Here is a 20587-nt window from a genome sequence, read left to right on the forward strand (position 1 = left end):
GTCTTGCACTTTTCACAGTTTCACCACCAACGAAAGATTTGACTAGAGCCAGACTGATAGAGGATTTTTAAGACCAATACTGATATTTAGCGCTTTAAAAATCTGACATATCACTCACTGTTTTTTCTTTGACAAAGACACACATATAGTTTCCTAACATTCGTTATGTCTTGTTGTTTATGAGTTTTTACAAATATAGAGTGACAGTGAAAAATAATCTTCTTTTATTTATTTATTATTATTTATTTTAATATCGGCCAATTAACATCCACGATTGATATAGCCTCCCCTACCAATATATCGGTAGGGGAGGCTATATATGTTCTACTGGCAAGTGTTTGCTTATAAGTTGGTGTCTTCCATTCAAACTGTGGGTTCCAACATTTTCCTAGCAAACAAAACAAGACCAAAAAGGGTTTTCGCCTGCTGGTCGGGTAATACACTTCCATTCAAAATGGAAGGCAAGAGTGGTTACCGATCATATCACTGGTGGTCAAACCTCAGGGCACAAACTGGGTATGTGTAATATGAAGTAATGACAAATACACTGGTAATTAACACCACTCTGCAGTTGTCCTCAGCCACATAAAATGCTCAGCCTCTTTTTTAGCCAAGTCAAGTGTTTTGATTTCATTTGGTTCTTGAATATTTGGGTTAGCAGTCCAAAATACTAGATTGAACTACTGGATTTACTACAGTTGGTCATTGTTATTAGTCATCTGTAAGCACTAATAGCTTGTTTTTCTGCCCCCCGATAATCAAAATTCAGTTGATATTGAAGAAGGAAACCGATCGATTATATAGGATATAGTTACTGTAAAATAAGTTCTTTGAACCAGGTAATGTCCTCCGAAATAATTTGATTTAAACATCTTAATCAAGTAAGGTGCTATGCATCTTAGACTGTTGACCAAATGACTATATAGTAGGCTACTTAACCTGGTCATTGTGATCCTCTTGGTCAGATTTGTCTGTATTCCTTTATTATACTAAAGAAAATGTTGCTTTTTCAGAGTAACAAGCATAATAGTTTCTGGTGGCAGCAGATGGTGGAAGAAGTGACAGGCAATAAAAAAGGAGGTGGGGGGGGGGGGGGGGGGGAAGGAATGGAAAAATCACTTCCAACATGTTTATACTCCTCGGAGTAAGGGAGGGGAACAGGAAGCAATGAAGCTGGTGGGGAATGTGCTGCACGTTAACAAGAAAATGCAGATGAGTGATGCCAGGGAACTTTAAATGTTCCTCCTGCAGCTGGAGGCGAAGACCTGGTGAGCTGGTTTCCAGTGCTAATGAAACATATCCATTATAATGTGCTGGAAGTTCATCTAAATGAGAAAATCAATTTAAAAGTCGACAGTAAATTTTTACATGAATTTCCGGTTAAAATACAGCACATATTGATTATAATAGGCAATAAGCCCAATCCTTCTTTTTGCATGTTTGAGGTGGAAACAAACTGCAGGCAGCAGCCGTTCTGCTGCATGTTTCAAGCTGGTGGGACTAACAGATGGCAATAATGGGATTACAATAATCGGATTTTTAAAAGTGGCATATGTAATCTTAAACACCTACTGTAAAAACACAGTAATCTGATTAGAGACTCTTTGAAGAGAAGAATGCAGAAAGCATTTAGATAAAATTAATGAGACTTGATTTTGTTATAGCATTACTGGAAATCTCTTCACTCTGTTCAGCTGTGAAGCGGAAGAAAGCCTTCTTTCTTCCCCTGTTCAGTCGAGGTGTGGGACGCATTAGGAGATCATACAGCGCGGTGACGCCCCCAAGTGGAAATCAGCAGCATTACAGCATCAGTTCAAGATAAAAAATAGTTCAGTTTCGCTTTCCAATCATCAGAAATGATACCGAAGTTTTCCTCCTCACATGAAGCTGTAGTCAGGCTGCGCTTTGGTCTCACAGGTGGAAGTTAACGCAGGCAGAGCTCGGAAACGATGGAGACGGAAATACTGAAAATGATCTGCGCCGGCCAAGGAGCAGTCAACACGGAGGATTTAGTGTATAATCTGTTTTCCGGCGATCCCACGAAGTTGTCGGAGATCATTTCGAACCGAGAGAAATTTGCTCGGTGTTGTCCAAACGGACAGGAGAAGGTGGTGGCCAGGACCCGCCTGAGACTTTGCAGAGGCAAAGACTGCCCGGGGACGTGCAGGGGTCTGCACCTGTGCAAAAACTTCCTCTTCGGATTCTGTGAGTTCAGCCAGCTCAGGTAAACATGCTGGACTTAAAGTAAATTATAGAGTTTATTGCATTGGAGTATTATTATTTCTGCACACTGTATCTGTATACAGAAAGCTGCATCTGACAGCTCAGGTGGAGGCAGGATTTCAAACTCTTTTATCGTGTAAACCTGATATCTGCATCGGTTGCTACTGACAACAAACAAGGTTTTGACACAATGGACTGAACCATGTTGTAATTGGGAGGAACACTATGCAATATTTGCCTTGGACATTGCCATACACCTGCCACATATATTGTAATAACTCAAATAACAGGAATAGAAATGAAGACACAAACAGATAAACAAGAGGAGCCTACAGAGAATTTATAGAGCTGTTCTTGAAAAAGCAAAACCAAAATCCCTTAGACATATTTTCTCTGATGTTTTTTTTTTATGTGCAGCTACAACATCAGCTTAGCTTAGCAGTTAGAAAAAAGAGTGGAAGTGAAAGGAAAATGGCTTTACAGTGTGTTTGGTTGAATTTTTTGTCTCAATTTTAAATGTTAAAGGGATTCTAGTTCTACCCAGCTATATATAAAAAGCTGGTATTGGACTAATCCCATTAAAACGTATGTCCCAAAACCTAAGTTTGACATTTATGTAATATTACTACCATGATTTATTAGGCTGTCATTTGATATAACCCTTTGGTTTTAAGCACTAACAGCCTCAAAAACAGCTGACTTTGTTCCAGACAGATAAGCTTTCATAATCATCCCACAGTGAGAGACATCAGCTCATTTAAATGTATTACACTGTTTTTATTTTTGGTTTGGGTTTTTTCTTCTTAACTGAGCAAATGGATGCTAGCACTCACAGTCACGAATCAGCTGTGTGGATTCTGTTATAACAGGAGGGGCTGCAGCTTCTCCCATGAGCTGACGTCTGAGCATAACCAAAGACTTCTGAGGCAGCATGAGCTGGAGAGCCTGAGCCGAGAGGAGCTGTGCACCCTGCTGCTGCAGAGTGACCACACACTCCTTCCTGCTGTGAGTCTTACTACCGAGCACTCTTAAGTTGAATTTCAATCAATACTGGATCTGCTGATCAAGCAGCCTTTCTTTAGACACATTTTCTTGTCATGCTGATATCCAGCTCAACCTTCCCACCAACTTCACAAAATACAACAATATTAAAAAGCTTGAGAGAGTTTTTCTGTTGCAAACAAGTTAATAAGAAAATGATCCCACATTGACCGATGACCTCAGTAAAAATATTCCCAATACGTCTAGGATCTTGGGCACCAGTTTCACATTTTATTTATTTAGATAGCATTTTGCTAACTTTAATTTATCGAGCTTTTATTGCTGTGATAAAGCAAAGTATGGTTTTGGGTTATACCTACTTACATGTGGGTGCTACATGTCCTCAGTTGCTCAGTCAGATCCGCCTCTTGCTTATAGCTAGTTAACATAAATAATGGATATAACATTGGCCATATCCATCTTTTATATACAGGCTATGATTGTAACCATCTTTTCTTTTCTTCTCTCCATCAGATATGCTACAACTACAACAATGGTGATGGAGAGTTCAGCAGGTGTCGGGATGGTGATGGTTGCAGGAGGCTCCACATCTGTGAGAACTACATCAGCCGTGAATGCAGCTGCTGGAAGAACCACGATTTTAATGCTCCACAGCCATTCAGAGCTTTGAAAGTTAGAAGGGTACCTGACACACTCTTTCAGTCCTTGAAGGCTGCTTATGCAAATAAACAGGCTTTGAGACTGGCTGGAACCAACAGGGAAGATAGAGTCCACAGAGGAAACTGCTCCAGTGGTGAAGTCTCTGCTAATGACAACAACACTGATGAAAACAGTCTTTTTGGTAAGAGCAAAAAGCGGCCACGCCATTGGGATAGAGGGAAACACGGTAACCCGGTCAACCGAGAAAACGCCCGTTTCTCAAGTGACATTCATGCAGCTGACGATGAAGCTGCAAAAGCCAACAAAGGGCACAACAAGAGACAGAGGACCATTAGAGGTAAATCTGGAAACACTTCTATGGGGAGATGAACTAAAACTGCTGTCTAAACAAGGTGTGTGAAATATCTCCTGTTTCTTTCAGATAAAACAGGGATCTGCATGTACTTCATTAAAGGTCACTGCAAACATGATGGTGAGAAAGTCATGGTTAGTAAGTGTTTGAGGCTTTAATGTAGTTCTTTCTTGACTTTGACCAGCTGTCTTTCTTCTTTCTCCTTAGATCGATGTTATAAAGCTCATGACAAGATGCCGTACCGATGGCAGGTCCAAGATGGAGTCCAGTGGACTGATTTGCCCGACAATGAGACAATTGAGAGAGACTACTGTGACCCCAGTAACTCATACAGGTACTCACACAATTGAACTTCTTCAGAGATTTATTTTACACAATCTGTTACGGTTTGGAGGAGGACTCAAGCGCAGGACTCCGGGCTCAGATGCACACAAGAAAGATTTATTTACAATTCACCAGGTGTGTATACAAGAAGGTGCGGGGGGTGGGGGGGGGGGGGGGTCCAGGGGAAAAGCACGCATTCTTAAATACAACGCACAAAGGAAACACACTTAACCCGACTTGCAGTAGCTTGGCTTCACTAATGCGTGGTAGACAACGATCCAGCGAGGAGCAGCAGTCACCTCCTGGCTTAAATGCTGATCATCTTCATGAGACCCAGGTGTCTCATCTCCCGAGGGCGTGAACCCACGGTGAGTCCGCCCCGGCGAGAGAGAAGAGGAGAGAGAGAGGAAGAGAGACAGTGCAGCTGATCCGCCTGGCCGTGACACAATCATCTCAATGTTTTTAGATAAAGTGGAACTATTAAGCTTTTCCATATTTTCTTTCATATATACACTGATAAAATAACAGATGCTCATTTTAAACTTTGACAAAGTTTAAAAAAATAATAATAATAATTTGAAACTTTAACATAATTGTAAAACAAAGAGAAAATATGAGGTGAGACAAGATTTTCTGTTGCTACAGGAAAATCCTTTCATTGAGTGTTTCAATGCACAAAGGTTTTGGTAGAACTGATGTTAATACTTTCTTGATTGTTTTTTTGCAGTAGTACCAGCCTGGCCGTGCACTTTGACACGATGACGTTTGGACAGAACAAAGTGCGTCGACTCTCGACAGAAAACTCGGTGATCGAGCCGACCTTCATCCACACCACCGAGTGGCTTTGGTACTGGCAGGATGGGAGTTGGAACATGTTTGCATCCGCTGTGAGTAACTACAGAGTGTTGACAGAAATTTTGGCAGATTGCTAAAAATTAACCCATAAGGACCCACAACATTTTTTTTTCAGGACAATTATGAGTGATGTCAATCATACAAAATGGACCACCTTTAACACACTTCTGAAGCTTTTTAAATAATAGCTCCAGAAAACTGTTTCTGGTTGTTAGTGATGAAGTATGAACCCTGCTTTTGGGTCCAAACTTCTACTGTGTTCATTACATGTTTTAATGCTTCTCATCTTGTTCTGTTTAATCTGAACAAGCCCTTAAAAATACTCAGTGATCACTGTCGACCTCTCTGCATTTTTATTAGCACTGTTCATATGCAGCATGTTTTAAACGTGTGTGTATGTGAGAATGCGTGTGTCATGGGGGTGCATTTGTGTGACCTCCTGCTCACCAAAATGATCATAAAGCTGGAAGCTTACAACACAAGAAACAGATCTTTCATATAGGATGTATCTACAATAAAACCTCTCCCAGCACAGAGTGGCTGGAGAGGTGGTGAGACAAAGGAATGTCTTTGATCACACAGTTTGAATCAATGTAGAGATGGGAAGCATAAAAATGACAACATTTAACAATTCACTTTAACATTTCCCTCCTGTTTTGTTATTTTTATGCTCCAGATTATTCCTGTGTAGTATTTTCTCACTCCTTGTTTTTGACAGTGTCAGTGTAGATTTAGATGTCACACAGCTCCTGCCGTCATTCACCTCCTATTGCAGCAAAGGTTCACCATTAATACATGTTCTAAACTACTATGTTCTTCCATCTCATACACAGTAAACTACATCCTGCAAGTAAACAAATGAATGTCAACAGTCAAACACGAAGAATCAACATTCTCAAATCATATGTCACTACAATCCAGCTGTATACAGGCATTCAAACACATCAGTTGATTTTACTGTTTGTCCATGTGGCTTTCAGCTAACTTCAGAGCTGTAGCCTGGTCAACACTCCTCTTTATGACCCCTATCAACCCCCCAAATCTTCTCACTGTAGGCACCCTGTGGGGGTTAGAGTCAACTGGTGAATCATCTGCACTTACAACTCTTCTCCTTTCCTGTTGTCACTGCAGAAAAAGATTTTATAAAGGAAATTGGATCAAGTTGTTTATGATCTTCTCCCCCCTTTTTGAGTCATGTCCACCCATGGCTCAAAACTTCAACCAGCTCAGAGAAGTTGACACGATGTAAATGTAGACAAAAGGCTCCTCTGTTTACATCTCTCCCTCGCAGAAGGCTTCTCTGCAGAGCATCAAATCTGCATGGCAAAGTGACACCTTTAGATGATCTTCATCCTTGGGAAAAGTGGTGTCAACTATCGCCCAGTCTCCTAGCATCTGTGCTTCACACAGAACCACAATTCCATCGCTGGTCCCCCGCTGCGCTGTCACTTTTGGAGCTTGGCACGCTCCCTTCATCCCTCAGTTTCTGTTCCAACGCGCTGACGATTTAAGGCAGAGCACGTCGTACACCTTAGTTGTCTTCTTCAACGTCAACGTCGAAACTTTATTTAAGATTTTGCTGTGCGAAGTCTCCTCATGACGATCTTCTGGAAGCCCAGTGGTGCAACCCACTGTGGTTTTTCAGCTGTCCTGCAGATGGTCCCTGCTTCTCACTGGTCCTCTTGAAGCGTCTCTCCTGGCCTCAGCTTCCATCTTGTCGACGCTCTTCCTTACTCGCTTCTCCTCATGGTACCTGCAAATTTAAAATTGACACTCTTCTTGTGCCACACGGCTCTCGTCATGTGTCAACTCCACACAATGAGACATGCACAAGAATGCTGCACATTCTCTTCTAAAAAAAATTCTCCAGGGTTTCCCTCTTGGAGCAGCTCCACTCCAAACCTGTAACCCTGTCAATACATTAGTCAGAGGTTAAACATTAAGATTGTTTAACTCCCAGCTGCACCCGGAGCCTGTATCCTAGAAGACAAAGTCTTTAAGTTAAAACAAACTCACATTTGCAACCAACTGTAGCATAAGATTAATAAAGTATTCAGCATCACAGAGACAAGTATAATTGCAGGGTTACTCTAAACTCATTAAACCCCTGATTTTTCCATAATTTGCTCCAAATCATTGAACATCTGCACTTCATTCCACATTGTAATCAGAATCAGAATCAGAATACTTTATTGATCCCTGGGGGAAATTATTTTTTGTTACAGTGACTGGACAGTGACTTTTCTTAAGTTTGTCACTCACCATGAGCTCAATAGTGGTCAGATAATAAGCCCCATGTAACTATTGAGTAACCACTGCACATCTGTTCAATCGTCACTTGTCTGTCTGTGCTGAATCCTTTACAAGCAGCTTTAAAGGAAAAACAAACATTAGCCAAACACACGGATCATCCTGGAGGTCGGGCCTAAGTCAACAGGTTCCAGAGGTGCTGTAAAAGGTCATAAAGTTAACACTCGGCTGTAAAAAACAGAAGTAACACTGGTTTCAACACAGTATCACACTGTATTCACATCTTCCCCTGTAATTTTCAACATTTTCTCAACAACACAGTGTAATTTCATCACCAACACACAGCCTGTAACCACAGTTTTCTTGACACACAAAATCTCAGTAATCCTGTGGTAGAAAAACATTACTAAGTTGTGTGTCCTGCTGTAAATCACATGATCAAATCACATGATTAACCCTCTGCTGTAGAAAAGAAATGTAAATGTTAGTGCTGCGCAGGTGTATACACTCTTTCTCACAGTGATCTCTGTGAGCAACACAAGGTGATGAATAACACCTTTGGTAAATTCAAAAACATCCAGAAAAATTACAACTAAAAAGGTTAAATTTGCAGAGTTCACATAGTCATGTGACCCAAGTTTCCTCCTGTGGTGTCCTCCTGCTCCTGCAACAAGAGGCACACACAGAGATACATCCACTCCTTTGTCATCTGAATGGGGTAACCTTGAATAGTGGTGTCAGTCAGTCTTGTCAGCTTTTACCAGTCAGTCAGTTCCCCATTTTTTTATTTTCACTCATTATTCATTCATCGATTGTTTCTTTTTTTCTTTGCTGATAGTGGAACCTATCGTCGCATTTTGTTTCCACCCTCAGCAAAACGACGACATTTCAAAAAGAAACAGAATTTAGACTGGATTACCTCGCTGAATCCTTTTAGAAAGGGACTCGCTTCCTAATTGTCCCAAACAAGTGGCTTTCACCTGAGCCCGTTTTAATTTTGGAGAAACTCACTTTGCAACCGTTCGCAACAACATGTTGTAGTTCTCCCTATTCAAACATTCAGATCCTCTTAGATGAGAGAGAATATTAAACAAAACTTTCAGTGCACTATGAAAGTAACAAAATAAAAAGTAAGGGGGGGGATCATACCAAACCTAATTGGCAGGCTCAACCTTGCAACAAAAGACAAATCATCAGCTAGTTTGATCTCAAACATTCATCCAATCAGCCACACACAACACACAGCATAACCCTGTTGTCTCATCACATAATGAGTTTCTTCTCATGTAACCAAATGTGTGCCATGTTAAAACTTCTTCACACACCAGAAACTCAACAATCAGCTCACTCAGTCAAAACCTCTCATCAGCATTCTGTTTTCTCCCTATGATGCAATCATTTGTCCTCCTATAATATTCAGTCCACTAGTCTATGTATCACTTTTCATCTTACTAGTGACTTGGACAAGATGACAAACAGAATCTCATGCTTAAGATGCTTTCTGGTCTTCATGAGTGTCATTGTATGTGTATGTGGGGTTGGTATGGTTAATGCTGTTTGTGTGTGTGTTTTTTTGTGTACCTTTCTCATTTTGTAGTCCAGACTCCTTCTCAATTTTCCCACTTAAAGCAGTTTCCTTTTTTCCCAGGATTGCTTACCCAAATTTTGATTTCCCACACTAAACGACAGCCTTCCTCTGTGTGCTCACCTGCTCCTCTCACTCCGTTCTCCTCTCCCACGTTGCAGTCCAATGGCAGACAGTTCTCTTCAGCTTTGTCCTGTGTTTTCCCACTGTCTCATCTTGCCATTTTACTCCAAACGTGGCAAATGTCACTCAGACAGTCTCCTCAAAAGTCATCTTCACACACAGTGAAGTTGCAGCTTGCTGGAAACGTATCTCCATCCATCCATGCTGATGCTGTTTGCACACACTGCAGCTGGACCTCTCTGCTCAGGACTCTGTTGTTGTAAAAATTACAACATTTAACAATTCACTTTAACTATTTCCTTTGCCTTGTTTGGTCTCATCCTTTTCAGCACAACCTCACGTGTCTGAATTTACAGTTATGTTTTCATTTTGACATACTGTATTAACACAATTGATCTAAAATCAGACAAAAAACATAAAATCCGAGTAGAAAAAGTTATATTTTTTTACTGTAACAACCAAAAACATGTTTATCGAATCATATTTCATAACTTTAAAAACAAATATAAATTGTCAGTTTTAAAATCATATGCACAAGTTTTGCAAACAAAGTTATTTGCAGCCTTTACCCTTTTTTAAATAACCATTTCAAACTATTTACAGAACAATCAGGTGTTCTCATTCAATAAGATGCCACACAAACTATTTGTGCCACTCCAAATATTTCTGTCCACTATAAAGGAAACATCACAGCCTGATACCTGCAGGTCTGACATAAGGTCATAACCAGAGAGGGCTCGCTGCGCTGTCCTTAGACAGTAAACGTGACGAAACTATTCGGGAAAAACGCCGCGTATATATAGTTTGTCATGACTCTGGTTTTACGTGGCCTAGCAACACAATTTAAAAACTGGTATATATCACCTTGTTGCTTTGTCATCTTAAAGTGGTAATATGTCTGCATTTATAAATTAGATAGAAGCTATCTGCAAACCTTAGCCAATCTCTCTGTGAGTGATTAGAGTCAGTCCAAGTCTGACTGCAACTGGTTTCAGTAAGTTTGCCTCCTGTCAGACAACCTTGCGCTCAAACGTGGTCACAAGTGTGCAACATCCTCAAGCTCTGGGCAAAAATGTATTCACTACAAGTTGTAGTTGGTCACAGAATATGAATAAATAAATCAATAAATCACCAGGCAGCCACCAATTTTTACTCCAGTCTTATTTTTACTTGCGTGATAAGCCACGCTGTCAAGCTAAGTGTGTCCAGTGTTGGATGATCGTCAGTTGAATGTAAACACGAGGGTCCATGAAACCAGCTCTCTTGTTCATAGTATTTCCAGAATATATTACCATGCTAAATATTACGATACTATGGTGTATCAATTTTTCCCTCCCTATGGTTGGCAGTTGTCCTTTTCTTATGAACTGTTCATTGTTCATATGCCGATGCAGGTTTCCTTCAAGGTTAAAAACACCTTTACTGTTCTCACTTTGCAGATTGGTGGACACGAAGCAGCAGACATCAACAGTGCAAAGCTGGAGGAGAAGTTTCTGGCCAATGATAAAGACGTGGTGGAGTTCACTGCTGGTTCACAGTCATATTCACTCAGTTTCCAAGGTAAACAAAGAATAGGGAACCATGCATACTTCTGCATGTTAAAATATAAAATCAGCTTTATAATTGTTGTGCAAGTTTAAACTTTTTTGCCCCTCAGACATGATTCAGACAAACAAGCACTATGGCACCAAAAGGCCTGTTTGTAGACGGCCACGGTTTGTCTCTGCTGCAGATGCCCTAAAAAAGAAAGTCAGGTATGTCATCCCCAAAACAGCTCCACCAGACTTCCTTACTTTTTTCTAAATTCATTAGATACTTGAACTTTCTTGTCATCTTTATTCCAGTTGGAGATGGGATTTGATTTTTACACCAAGATCTCTAGAGACCAGCATATTGTCTTGAATCTAACGTAATTTCTATTCAATACTGATAGGTAACCATGCCAAAGTACTGATATTGCCTTGGTCTTTAGAGTCAAACAAAGCTCACTAACCAAAAGCAAACAAATAAAAAACAATATTGTTGTTGTAGCGTACAGCTTCATAAAGCTTGACAAGAGCTGATGCTGGATCCAGGAAAGTTGTAAACTTAATTTTAAACAAAAATAAAATTGGCCTTGTTTTTTCAACTTCTATAAAAATGACATCATTAAAGTAAATTTGAATTTCTCTCTGCAGAAGGTCTTCAGTTCAAAGCTCCACTTCAATACCAAAAACCTGGGACAACACACAGATCCCTCAAACAGGATGCTCGGTATTGTAAAAAACATAAAATATAACTATTCTGTTGTAAGTCACACTCTTAAATTTAGATGTTTTCGAAATTAATTGTATTCTAATAATATTAATAACAGAAGTGAGCAAGTAAATTTACTGACAAATAGACATGAGGACAAAATGGTGTTGGCGTTGAAGATGCGAAGCTTTTCATTGGACGGGATGAATTCATTTATTAGAAGGACAGCTCATAAAAACGAGTTAGAAGCAGAAAAAGACAGTTTCATACGAGGTTTTCTGCTTCTTCATGTTCGTTCACTTGAAGGTTTTATTCCTGTTTTTTATGGGGTCTTTTTTTCTTGTGACAAATTCTTAAATAATTTGAAAATGAATGAAGTGCAGCCGTCTGGCTAATCTGCCGTGAGAACAGAGTTTCTGTTGCAAATGGTGTAGGAGAAGAAAAAAACCAGTTTTTAAAAAACGTTAAGTAGCAATTTATTCAAAGTAAACAAGCTAAAACATACAATTTAGCATTGCTAGGCATTTATTTCTTTTTTGTAAACAAAAGTACTTTAGTATTTTTGAATAGGCTAAAAAAGTATATTACATTAGGGCAGCCTAATTATTATTTCATTATTATTAAGAAACACATTAGCTGATTGCTGTTAAGCATTGGGATGGCAATTTGTCCCTATTCGATTCAATTTAATTTAGTTTTATTTTATTTATATAGCACAAAAAAGTCACCTTAAGGCATTTTATATATTAAGTTAAAACCTTCCAATAACACAGAGAAAACCTCAACAATCAGACAACCCCCTAAGAGCAGTGTTGGGGAGTAATGGAATACATGTACCGCCGTTACGTATTTAAAATACAAAATATGAGTAACTGTATTACTGTTTATAAAGGTGGCATTCAGAATACAGTTACTTTGCTAAAATAAATGGATTACACTGCGTTACTTTCCTGTTTCATATGTTAGGCTGTCCCCTCTCTATTTTTGGTAATTCCACGCCGGTGGAAACCCAAACAAAACCCGCATTAAGAGGCTCAAACGTCTCATTCTCGCATCTCATAGTCACGTGAAGAAATATTTTTTTAAATGATTTAATATGAAGGCAACAGGCAGAGTGTTGCAGGCATCGCCCTAAAGAATGTAGCTTCATGGGCAGTGTAGTCCGTGCTGCAGGGAGAATGGACTGTCATACCCGTTATGTGTCTGTGAGCGCGAGGAGGGAGAAAAAGGAAAAGTATGAGCTGTCATCGAGCAGAAACAAGAGCTGGAAGCATGTAAATATAATAATAACCACTGCAGCCAAAAAGAGAGCCTGACGAGCCCAGCTGTAAGTAAGCTATTAAGACTCGACTGTGTTCGTGTTTTCCTCCGAAACAATAAGTTCGGTTGGAGCAGCCTTCCAACGCCTCTCTCTGTCTTTCGCTAGCAAAGTTGACCCAGACAACAAAGTAAAGCTAGTTTTCATCTACGAGCCCGACACGTACCCGACGTATTAGCCAGAGGTCCCTTTACTACGGTTCGGAGCCGCTGACCTGTTTTATATACGTGTGGAATAGTTTTCTATACGAGATCGCTGCAAAAAGTGCAGCCTTACCTAATGTCCACCTACTGTTACTCATTTATATTAAGATTTAAACATCTAGTTGGTGTTGGTATGGCGAGTAACCTTCAGTAATAAATCACCCAGCAATAGTACATTCATGTAGTTGTAAAAAAGCATGATAATATATTAAGTAATCCAAAGTATTCAGAATACATTACTCTCATTGAGTAACGTAATGGAATACGTTACAAGATACAATATGTAATCTGTAATCTGTAGTGGAATACATTTTAAAAGTAACCTTCCCAACACTGCCTATGAGCGAGCACTTGGCAACAGTGGGAAGGAAAAAAACTCCGTTTTAACTGCAGGCTCAGGGAGGGGCGGGGCCATCTGCCATGAGCAATTGGGGGTGAGAGGAAAAGCAGAGAGCAGAGCACTTGTTATTTTTCGTTGTCATTGTGAATAAAAATATTTAATGTGCCTGTTTTTTTTTCATACAGCGAATCTCACTCCAGCTCAGCTCAGAAGAATTTAAGGAGGCTGAAGCTCTTTTCTATAAAACCATGAAAGACTGTGACATCATCAACATTGAGAGGATTCAGAACAAAGCTCTATGGGAAGCCTTTCAGTTGTACGTATTTCATTTAATGTGCACCCATCTTTCACTGTGAGTATAAAGTTACTGTACCACTGCTGCCAGCTAAAGTGAGGTTATGGTTGTGTAACTGATATGACTGAGCTTTTTATTAAAGTGTATATAGTATTACCAGCTGTCAGTTCGCTGAGGTTTGCAGGCATTCATTTATGCACCGCTCTGTTAAAGCCCTGCATTTCATTCAGGATTCATTCAGAGATGGCCTCACATTTGAACAGTGATGGGAATAACAATGTTCTAAGTAACGGCGTTACTTTTTTCAGTAACGAGTAATATAACTAATTACTGCTACCTATCATTACAACGCCGTTACTAAAATGCGGTGTTACTATTTTTCAACAAACAGACGGTTGAAGCTGTGTTCAGGTTACCGCACCTTATATCAGTTGCACGGAAGTAGCTGTAAGTAATCTGGACGCTACAGCTTTGAGCAGCTGTGCGCGCTCAGATTACTTACTTTTTGGCAAAACACCTGGAGCTAAGGGGGCAAAACAATCGCATGAGTGCTGCTGCTTGACTGAGGAAGAATGAAGTAGTCGTAGTAAGCCAATCACACGACTACTTCAAGATGACAAAGCAATAAGGTGATATATACCAGTTTTTAAATTGTGGTGATAGGCCACGTAAAACCAGAGTCATGATAAACAATATATACGGGGCGTTTTTTCCTCAATAGTGTCGTCACGTTTACTGTCTAAGGACAGCGCAGCGAGACCTCTCTGGTTATGACCTTATGTCAGACCTGCAGGTATCAGGTGTGATGTTCTTCTTTATAGTGGATAGAAATATTTGAAGTGGCACAAATAATTTGTGTGGCATCTTATTGAATGGAGAACACCTGATTGTTATGTAAATAGCTTGAAATGGTTATTTAAAAAAGGGTAAAAGGTAAATGGCTGCAAACTGCAACAACAATTTTGTTGTTTGCAAAACTTGTGCATATGATTTTAAAATTTACAATTTATACTTGCATTCAAAGTTATGAAATATGATTCATTAAACATGTTTGTGGTTGTTACAGTAAAAAAGATAACTTTTTCTACTCAGAGTTAATGTTTTTATCTGATTTTAGATCAATTGTGTTAATACAGTATGTCAAAATGAAAACGTAACTGTAAATTCCAACATGTGAGGTTGTGCTGAAAAGGATGAGACCAAACAAGGCAAAGGAAAGAGTTTTTCAAGGTGAAATGTAGAGGGAGAATTGAAAGTAGTCAAAAACAGCCAATAATGCTCTAAAATTAAACATTTTTTTTAAAGTAACGCAATAGTTACTTTTCCTAGTAATTAATTACTTTTAGAATCTTGTAACTCAGTTACTTTTTTGAAGAAGTAATTAGTAACTATAATTAATTACTTTTTCAAAGTAACTTGCCCAACACTGCATTAGACTGTAGAATACTTTGGTATACAGAGTTCATGGTTGACTCAGTGACTCCAAGGTGCTCAGGTCCTGTTGTGTAAAAGACCAAACAAACCCAAATCGCCGCGCCTCCACCACCGAGCTTGAAAGCTGGTATGAGGTGTTTGTGCAGAGACTCTGTTTGATGTGCACTGTGGCCAGACATCTCCGCTTTGGTGTCATCTTTCTGAAGGACATTATTCCAGAAATCTTGTGGTTTGTTCAGATGCAATTTTGCAAACCTGAGCTGAACATTTAAGCTATATTTTCAGAAACAGAAGCTGCGTCTGTTGTTTATACAGCATTTAGCTGCATTTAGCATTCAATGTTATCCTGCTTTCCACTTGTGGCTACAGAGACTGCTGCTGCAGATGTATATAGTATGTATACTGTAGATGTCTATAGTATATTTATTCACTTTATATTCCCGCACTTACTGTACATGTACCAGTTAGAGTTAGTTTTTTCCTGCCTCCTATTTCAAGGCAGAAAAATCAAATGAAGAGCAAAAACAGAGATGGAAAGGTGATGGAGAAAAAGCTTTTTCATGGCACTGACTCCAAAGATGTAGACGCCATCTGCCACAACAACTTTGACTGGAGAATCTGTGGAACTCATGGAACGGCTTATGGGAAAGGTGAGTTAAAACGGTTATTGAATATTCAAATTATGTTTTCAGAAAAAATACGTTTAAAATCAAAAATTCCAAACATTCTCATTTCAATCTTGCAGTCTTTTCTGTGACACCCTTGGGTGCTGGGAAGTGATACTTTAAAAAAAATAAACCAAAGGCTTTGTTTGTCTCTGTTTATCACTGAAGAAAATAATGCGTAGCCCTTTGTCTTTTCCCACAAATAAAGTTTTGATAATTGTATCTTTTGGTGTCTAAACACAGGTAGTTACTTTGCCCGTGATGCCAGATACTCCCACAAATACACCGGAGACACTGATGTGAGAGCCATGTTCATCTCACGGGTGCTGGTGGGAGACTTCACCATAGGGTCCTCTGATTATCGCCGACCTCCTTCCAAGGATGGAGGGGGCATAAACTTCTATGACAGCTGTGTAGACGATGTAATGGACCCCTCCATATATGTGGTGTTTGAGAAGCAGCAGATCTACCCCGAGTACCTGATACAGTACAAGACCACAAACCTACTTAATGTGCACAATGGCAATAATAATTCTTGTGTCATTGCTTAACAAAAGTGGTGTAAAAGGGGGTAGGCAGTGTCTTGAAATGGAAATTTTATTTTGAAGGAGCTTAATAGAGTTTGTGCTGAATAATTTAATCATATGCAAACACATACCTGAAAGCAAAAAAGCACAAAAAATCTTATGTAGAGATAAATATAAAAAAAGAAGCAGTAGATATTAATGACAGATATGTTCACAATAGAAAAGAACTCTTACTTACTTCCAGACGATTAGAAAATGTGAATTGTGAGCTGGTCTGTAGTTAATGTAGATTAACAGTTTATGATTAATTAGCTTCTCAGTCAGATGATATTAAAACATTTTAGGTTAAATTCAAATGATGGGGAAACCTTGATGAAATTGCTGAATGATGAATGATTTATATTTTTACATTTTCCTGTTGCACTTTATTATTTCTATTTCTGTTTTTGTTGTTTTGATGGTGAAGTTTTTCCACCTTGACCAAATGTAAAATGATTTTCTACAAATTGCCAGCATTTCCTCTCACTTTGTATTTATGAGCATATTGAAGATGAAGAAAAAGGTTGGCACGATCCCATTTGCTGAGGTGTTGTTTATAGAAAATAGACCAGCCTTTATACAGAATAATTAAAAAACAGCAGGAGTGAGTTAACCTTATCAGAAGAAAAAACCAAGTGCTTTCCTCATGATTATCTTCGGAGGTTTTATATGTCTGCCACATTTAGTGTTAATTATGCAAACAAATCATAAAATGTCAATTAATGATAAAGGATGCTGTCAGATTAGACCATTAGAGTCAGAAATTCTTATAATGACTTGTCCGAGACACATGATGGATTATGTGTTGGTGCCTGATGGTAGCAACAAGAAGCAGGGACCAACTTTTGAGAACATGAATAGAAACAAACAGCAGCTCTGTGTTTGGAAAAACCTAAAAAAAAAAGAGAAAAATATTAAAAGGGAAGCTCAAAGACGATGCTGTGGTGGCTCTTAATCTCTTTAAGATCGTCCCATTGTGCACTACAGAGCGCACACCACTGCTCTTGGAGTCACGAAAACATAAAGGTTGCGTTAAAACTTGATAACTGATATAGCATTACACTTCTTTCAACTCAGACAAAGTCCATTGCACTACTTTCAAGCACTTTGCAACCTGTCCTCTAATTTGGTCATTTCTTCTGGATGCATTTCTCTTGCTTGTATATATTTATTTTGTCGTATGTACTCCTTTTGTCTGTTTTTTATTCTTGCCGTCCTACTGTTTCTATTTTTATTTCATGCACAGTTGATGTGGAGAACCCACAATTTGTTTTGTACATGCACAAAGAAAATAAAAGGCTATTCTATTCTAAAAAGGAGGCATGCCTAACTGGCATCATTTAGTTATCAACTATGATGGTAACGTCAAATGAATTCAGCTATGTTGCAACTGCAAGCAACAAAGTTGCAAAACACACAACAGTCCTGGGAACTGTTGGCTAACACATGGAGGTCTGTGCCACTTTTTAAGAATCATCAGTGACCCACTGCCAAAGTGATCACGCTGGATGATGTTTGCTGCAATGGCTCCAGACTCTAAGTCGTGTGCTCAGTGTGAGAAAGTGGTGACAGCAGCAGCAGATTTGTCAAATGCTAGAAAGGCGATAATGCATAATGTATATTGAATCATGCTGAGTATGCACAGGTGGCGATGCCTGATTATTAATGTCACCAATGTTGGGTCCTTACTTAAATAATGTCTTTCACATTACTCCTTACTTTTCCTAAAATGATGCAGTACCTCACTTAATTACTTTACTGGAGAAAGTAATTGGTTAGCCATTTCACGCTCCTGCACTGTCTGTCACGATCCTGGGTCTTTTGACCCAGCGTTTTGAGTTTCAGTTTATTTTGATGTTTATGGTTAAGTTCATTAGGTTATCTAAGTTCATTTGCTTATTAGTTTCCCCTTGTGTTTTCAACCCCTGTTAAGTCTCCCTTGCCCTTCATATGTTTCATGTCTGTGTGTGTAATGTGTGTATGTGTTAGTCACCATAGGGAAATAGTTCCTCTGCATTTAACCCATTCACCCAGTGAAGCAGTGGGCAGCCACCAATGCATCATTATCATCATTATGTTCATGTGTGTCAGCTGTTTTCCCCATGTGTTCCGACTTCCCTCATTAGCCTCCTGTGTGTATTTAGTCAGTGTGTTTTCAGTCGTTCCTTGTCTGCTCGTCTGCGTCATGTCTTCAGGTATCCATGTCAGTTCACCATGTTTAAGGTTTTTTTTTTTCTCCCCATGTTTTAGTTTTAGTTCACCCAGTTTAGGTTATTGTTTAATTTCATGCATGCCCTTTGATTGCATTTATTTTGCCAGCCTTAATGTGGTTGAAATTATAAATATTTAAACTGCTGGGAAGACTGAAGAAGCATTTAAAACCGTTGCAAAGATTATATTATAGGAAGGCCCAACTACAGAGCTCCGGGTATAACTCAGGCTTAGATGAGAGTACTTTACACTCTCATGTCACACTTGTAGTTGGAAGCAACTATGAGGCTAGAACACTGGGCTCAATGGTCAAGAAAGCGCTGAGCTTGACCTGGGAGGCCACGGACGCACCAAACGCTTGGAAGGCAGTGGAAGTAGACATGTGGTATGTTGCGTTTTCCTCAGAGGAGTAAAACAAACCCGAAGAGGATTCACCCATGGAAGAAAGAGGACAGATCATACCGACACACAAAGACTCTGGTAGCCCCAATCCTGGGTTTCAGCACCACTGATGCACGGCAGACACGACCACATGTTTGCACTTTTCAGTACACTTCTTTATTGTGGCTGTCAACTTACACACGCTGCTGCAGCTTTGCAGCGGATCCACATATTTCAAGATTTTCAAGAGCTTGGCTTCCCAAGTCCCTGATTTGGGAGTTGAAAACAGAGTGAGAGGTTTCAGCTACTTGCTGGTGGCGGTGGACTGCTTCACAAGCTAGGTGGAAGCAATCCCATTCAAAAATGAATGAGTGCAGACTATGGTGTCCCAAGGAGCATATGCTCTGACAATGATTCACATTTGTCCAATAAAGAACTGGCAGAGGTAGAAAAGGCTCTAGGTATAACACACCGATTTGTTTACCACCCTGCCTCACAAGGGGTGGTGAAAGGGCAAATCAGACTTTGAAGAGAAAAATTGTGGCATATATTAGGACAGTAAACTGAGATGGGTGGACACTCTCCCCATTTTTCTTATGTCAATGAGAACCTCTCCGGGTGCGCATACACACCTGATGCCACATGAGTCGCTGAGAGGCAGGCCAATGCCTGGTCCAACCCTGAGAGGGAGGTCGTATGACCTCTCTGGATGTTTGGCAGGTGAACTGTGATGAATATATGACAGCGTAGACTAAGCGAGTTTTTAAGTTTTGTTTAAGCAGGTGCAGCTGGCTGAGCCTGAGGAAACTACAACTACAGCAATAAAGGCTGGTGACTAGGTGCGGGTGAAAGTTCACAATGGAAAGTGGCTTGAACCCTGGTGGACTGGACCCTATGAGGTGATTAAATGCACATCCAGTCTAGTGCTGTCCAGATAAAAGGTAAAGCTGGAGCTAATTATCACCACATGACACATTGTATACCTGCACAATCACCTTTGTAAACTCTGGCTGAGGGTTAGGCCTAATCAGAAACCGGTGACGGCGCCAAACAAATAGACTGATCTGACTCAAAAATTGACCATTGCATGTCCTTGTTAGTATAAATGGCATGTTTCCTAGCTACTATAGAGTGCTGCGGTTGTTGTTGTATTCTGTGTGGTAGAAGCTTATTGAATAGACTGATAATAGCCGCTTTGTCCAAGGAGAAAGGCCTACCACCCTATCAGTTGCTGTTGTTTGGACAACAGGAGGAGTTAGAGAATGATGAGGAGGTGCAGAACAGTAAAAGCAGGGAGCCAAGGCTCTGAGGGCAATAGCTGGTGTGGGGTTGAAGGTTTGAAGCTTGTAGCTATTTGTTGTTAATGAACCATCAGACAGGATGGAGTACTGGCAGACATGAAGGGAACCAGTGGATTGAAAATCATCCTTAAATAGGAAAAGATCATACGACTAGGGCTGTTCGATATAACGATATATATCGGATGACGATACAAAAACGTCTATCGTTTCATTTTACGCTATCGTTTGTTTCGTGGTGTCGCAAAATAAACTGTTTACGGCAAT

General features: G+C 39.8%; 1 protein-coding gene across 1 annotated transcript; it reads left to right on the forward strand.

The window, feature by feature from the left end:
• The first annotated feature begins 1869 nt into the window (after positions 1–1869).
• On the forward strand, positions 1870–17744 carry LOC146689893 (protein mono-ADP-ribosyltransferase PARP12-like). The gene is made up of 12 exons (XM_085437583.1): positions 1870–2224; positions 3093–3228; positions 3739–4222; positions 4307–4357; positions 4445–4571; positions 5289–5448; positions 10814–10934; positions 11032–11128; positions 11552–11627; positions 13656–13786; positions 15698–15849; positions 16108–17744. Exons 1-12 carry the CDS (start codon positions 1950–1952, stop codon positions 16413–16415), a joined length of 2118 nt encoding a protein of 705 aa, XP_085293709.1. The 5' UTR covers positions 1870–1949; the 3' UTR covers positions 16416–17744.
• Positions 17745–20587: the final 2843 nt, after the last annotated feature.

The sequence above is a fragment of the Copadichromis virginalis genome, linkage group LG17 (assembly GCF_057382275.1).
Source record: "Copadichromis virginalis isolate Kocher_CV1m ecotype Utaka linkage group LG17, C_Virginalis_male_GT1.1, whole genome shotgun sequence".
In the NCBI taxonomy this organism is placed as follows: Eukaryota; Metazoa; Chordata; class Actinopteri; order Cichliformes; family Cichlidae; genus Copadichromis; species Copadichromis virginalis.

Excerpts from the sequence above, each read along its gene's own strand:
- LOC146689893 (XM_085437583.1), top strand. The coding sequence starts at position 1,950 with ATGGAGACGGAAATACTGAAAATGATCTGCGCCGGCCAAGGAGCAGTC. Across the intron at positions 4,223-4,306 it reads GAGACAGAGGACCATTAGAG|ATAAAACAGGGATCTGCATG; the intron begins GTAAATCTGGAA and ends TGTTTCTTTCAG. Across the intron at positions 4,358-4,444 it reads AGGTCACTGCAAACATGATG|ATCGATGTTATAAAGCTCAT; the intron begins GTGAGAAAGTCA and ends CTTTCTCCTTAG.